Source organism: Lolium perenne, chromosome 4 (assembly GCF_019359855.2).
Source record: "Lolium perenne isolate Kyuss_39 chromosome 4, Kyuss_2.0, whole genome shotgun sequence".
Taxonomy (NCBI): Eukaryota; Viridiplantae; Streptophyta; class Magnoliopsida; order Poales; family Poaceae; genus Lolium; species Lolium perenne.
In genome coordinates this window covers 67106742-67109537 of record NC_067247.2, presented here as the reverse complement: position 1 = coordinate 67109537, position 2796 = coordinate 67106742, and the positions used below count along the sequence as shown (strand labels likewise).

The following is a 2796-nucleotide window of genomic DNA, read 5'->3' as shown; positions in this document are numbered from 1 at the left end:
ATAAAAATAGAATGTGAAATTTGTTCTATAGATTTTTTATCAGGGGATTCTGCAGTCGTGACGTGCTCTCCGCAGACTGAACCTCAGCATATAGTTGGATGAAATAGCCCGTGATGTTAATCTGTTTTGAGAATATTTATACGCCTGCTAAATGCAAGAGAAGGATATACATACATTGGCACAAACTACTTGACGAAATGTCCACAAGAAGCTTTTGAGGAGCACATAAAAAATTCTGCCATTATGGTAGAATTTCATGTTATTATTCATATGATAGTGCCATCTTTGCATTTACATAAATCTACCGAGTATCTTCTTTCTTTTACTATTTCAAATTGTTAAATGAATTGCTACTTTTTACTCAGAAATTCATATTATTTAATTCAAGTACATCATTTTTTAGGTTTGACTTGATATTCGATTGGTGGTGGAACCAAAGGGTTACAATTGCATTTGCACAATAACATGGTTGTGACTGCACTACGAATGGTAAGGAGGACGTCACCATGGAGACGACATTGGTGTTGATTTAATCTGATATGATTTACGTGTATTTCAGAAGTTAAGATTCTAGGCATATATTTTCTTTAGATTCTACTCTTGTGTGGATTCACGACTTCATATTTGGTTTCCGGATATTCGATAAATCTGCTGATTATACTATTGTCTGGTGACGTAATAAGCTTATAGTGTTGAATTATGTGAAGTGAAAAAGGACCTATCTAGAATACTACGTCGCTATATTTTTTTATATTCGTGAATAGTTACGATAAATTCTATGTTTATTTGCACGATGTGTGGTGAAGGAGAAACACGGGTATTCAACTAGTTGGAGTTGTACACGAATTTGAGATGAATCCGGCTTGGGCTTAATCCTTTCCTTGACCGAGGCGAGTCTGCCCAACCCGATCGAGTTTGCGTGCCTGCCGCCTCAACTATTATTTGTACTATCCAACCGTGAACTGCCCACGCGCGTACACCGAGGAGGTGAGGCGGGAAGGCTAGGGCTTCCCTTCGATAAAAAGCAGGGGCTACGAAAACTGCGTGACAAGTAAGGCTACGGCGGCCGGCGGCGATGAAGGGTACGGCGGGGTTGACACGGCAGCAGCGCAGGTCCAAGAGTAAGCTGGCAACCGCGAGTAAGCTGGCAACCGCGAGGAGGAAGAAGAAGAAGAAGACGGAGGAGCTGCCGAGCGTGAGGAAGAGGGACAGCGGCACGGCGAAGGAAACGCGCGGCGGCGGGGCGAGTCCATACCACGACAGGATGCCCGTCGAGCAAGGTGAATACGAAGGCCGCGACACTTTCCACCAATGGTATATGCAAACATGGGGCAACCTGATCGGTTCGATGGAGCAAAGAAGTACGTACCCGGCCTATGGATGACATAGCACGCTTTATTACTAACTGAAATCTCATAAGAATAGCTACGTTTTGTGTGATGCAGCGGCTATCCCCAGCATGCGCCGCACGGACTGCCAAGTCGCGCCCAGAGGCCCCGTCCACACCAGCGAAACCCTGCAGGTCTTCACCGTCAGAATCTCGCCTGGAGACGCCTCGGGTTTGAGCTGGCCACTGCACGTGTATGGCGTTATCGCGGCGCGCGACCTTGTGGATTACAAGCGCAATATCATCTTCGAGCGTGGAAGGGATGATTGCCACACCATCATTGAGCAGGTTTGCGTCTTCTGCTCATCAGCCATTTGTTGTCTATACTTCAATTCCGAGCCTTACATAATTGACTACTAGCTTACGTTTGATTAATGTACTGTAGAGATTTATAAAACAAATGGCATAGTGAAAAAATAATTCTTTTCCTGGGCATTTTCACTACGAAACACATATATATATACACCTTGCTGACTGAAAACTAGAGTGATCGAGGCCTGTGAGGGAAAACATGTCGTTCTCCGTTTGGACTTAAAGATGTCATTATCTTGCAAATTAGTTCTGCTAATCTAAGGTTGGTTTCCGCCTTTTCCATTGGCAGTCACTGACCGGTATTCGATTAATTTTGGATGCAGGCTCCATACCTAGAACTGACAGGTCCTACACGTGCTATTGTGCTGCTGGATCCTGTGTGCTTTGAGGTTGACCTTAAAGTGAAGGGCACTAGGCAGTCTGATGAGGATCAAGATCTAATCTTCCTATCTACATCATTCAGGAATCCGCCGCGTCTGTTAGAGGTGTCCTACACCGGCAAGAACTGCACGCTGGAGTGGACAATGGGCCACATTTTTAGTTCAATAGAGGCCACAGTCAGTATGAAAGTCATTCATGGGTCATGGCCAGATGGTTTCCGAGGTTTCTTCGCGGCCAAAACTGCCAGTATAGATGGCATGGAGTTTGCGTTGCTCCTGACCGGTGATGATAAGCTGCCTGTTGCTGAGGATGGCATGATCAGGCTTCAACGCCAAGTTGTTTGTGCTGAGATTGACAAGGAAGAGGAGCATCTGGAAGTTTGTGTGGAGGCTAATAATGGTGTTGCCGGGGGACGATACGATGATGCTCTGCTTTTTACACCTCAGCGATACGGTAGACTCTGGTGTTCTTAGGGTAGCCCGGTTGGACTATCTTACCTCATACAAGCTGAGTCCAGCTATGCCAACTACATACAAGTGTGCTTTATTGTGTTGTGTTTGGTAGGTTGTATGAGCTGAGCTGAGCTCAGTTGAGATCCTGTTTGGTGTGTTGTATGACTTGAGCCATGCCATACCAAAATAAAAAGCAATCAGGTCCCTGAATACAAAACAAATAAGCAATCGGGTCCCCTGATGGAAAACAAAAAAAGCAATCGG

General features: G+C 45.2%; 1 protein-coding gene across 1 annotated transcript; it reads left to right on the top strand.

The window, feature by feature from the left end:
• Positions 1-1075: 1075 nt before the first annotated feature.
• Positions 1076-2553, top strand: LOC127346853 (uncharacterized). Its single transcript, XM_051373105.1, has 3 exons — positions 1076-1361; positions 1446-1675; positions 2023-2553. The coding sequence occupies exons 1-3, from the start codon at positions 1076-1078 to the stop codon at positions 2551-2553; spliced, it is 1047 nt and encodes a 348-aa protein (XP_051229065.1).
• Positions 2554-2796: the final 243 nt, after the last annotated feature.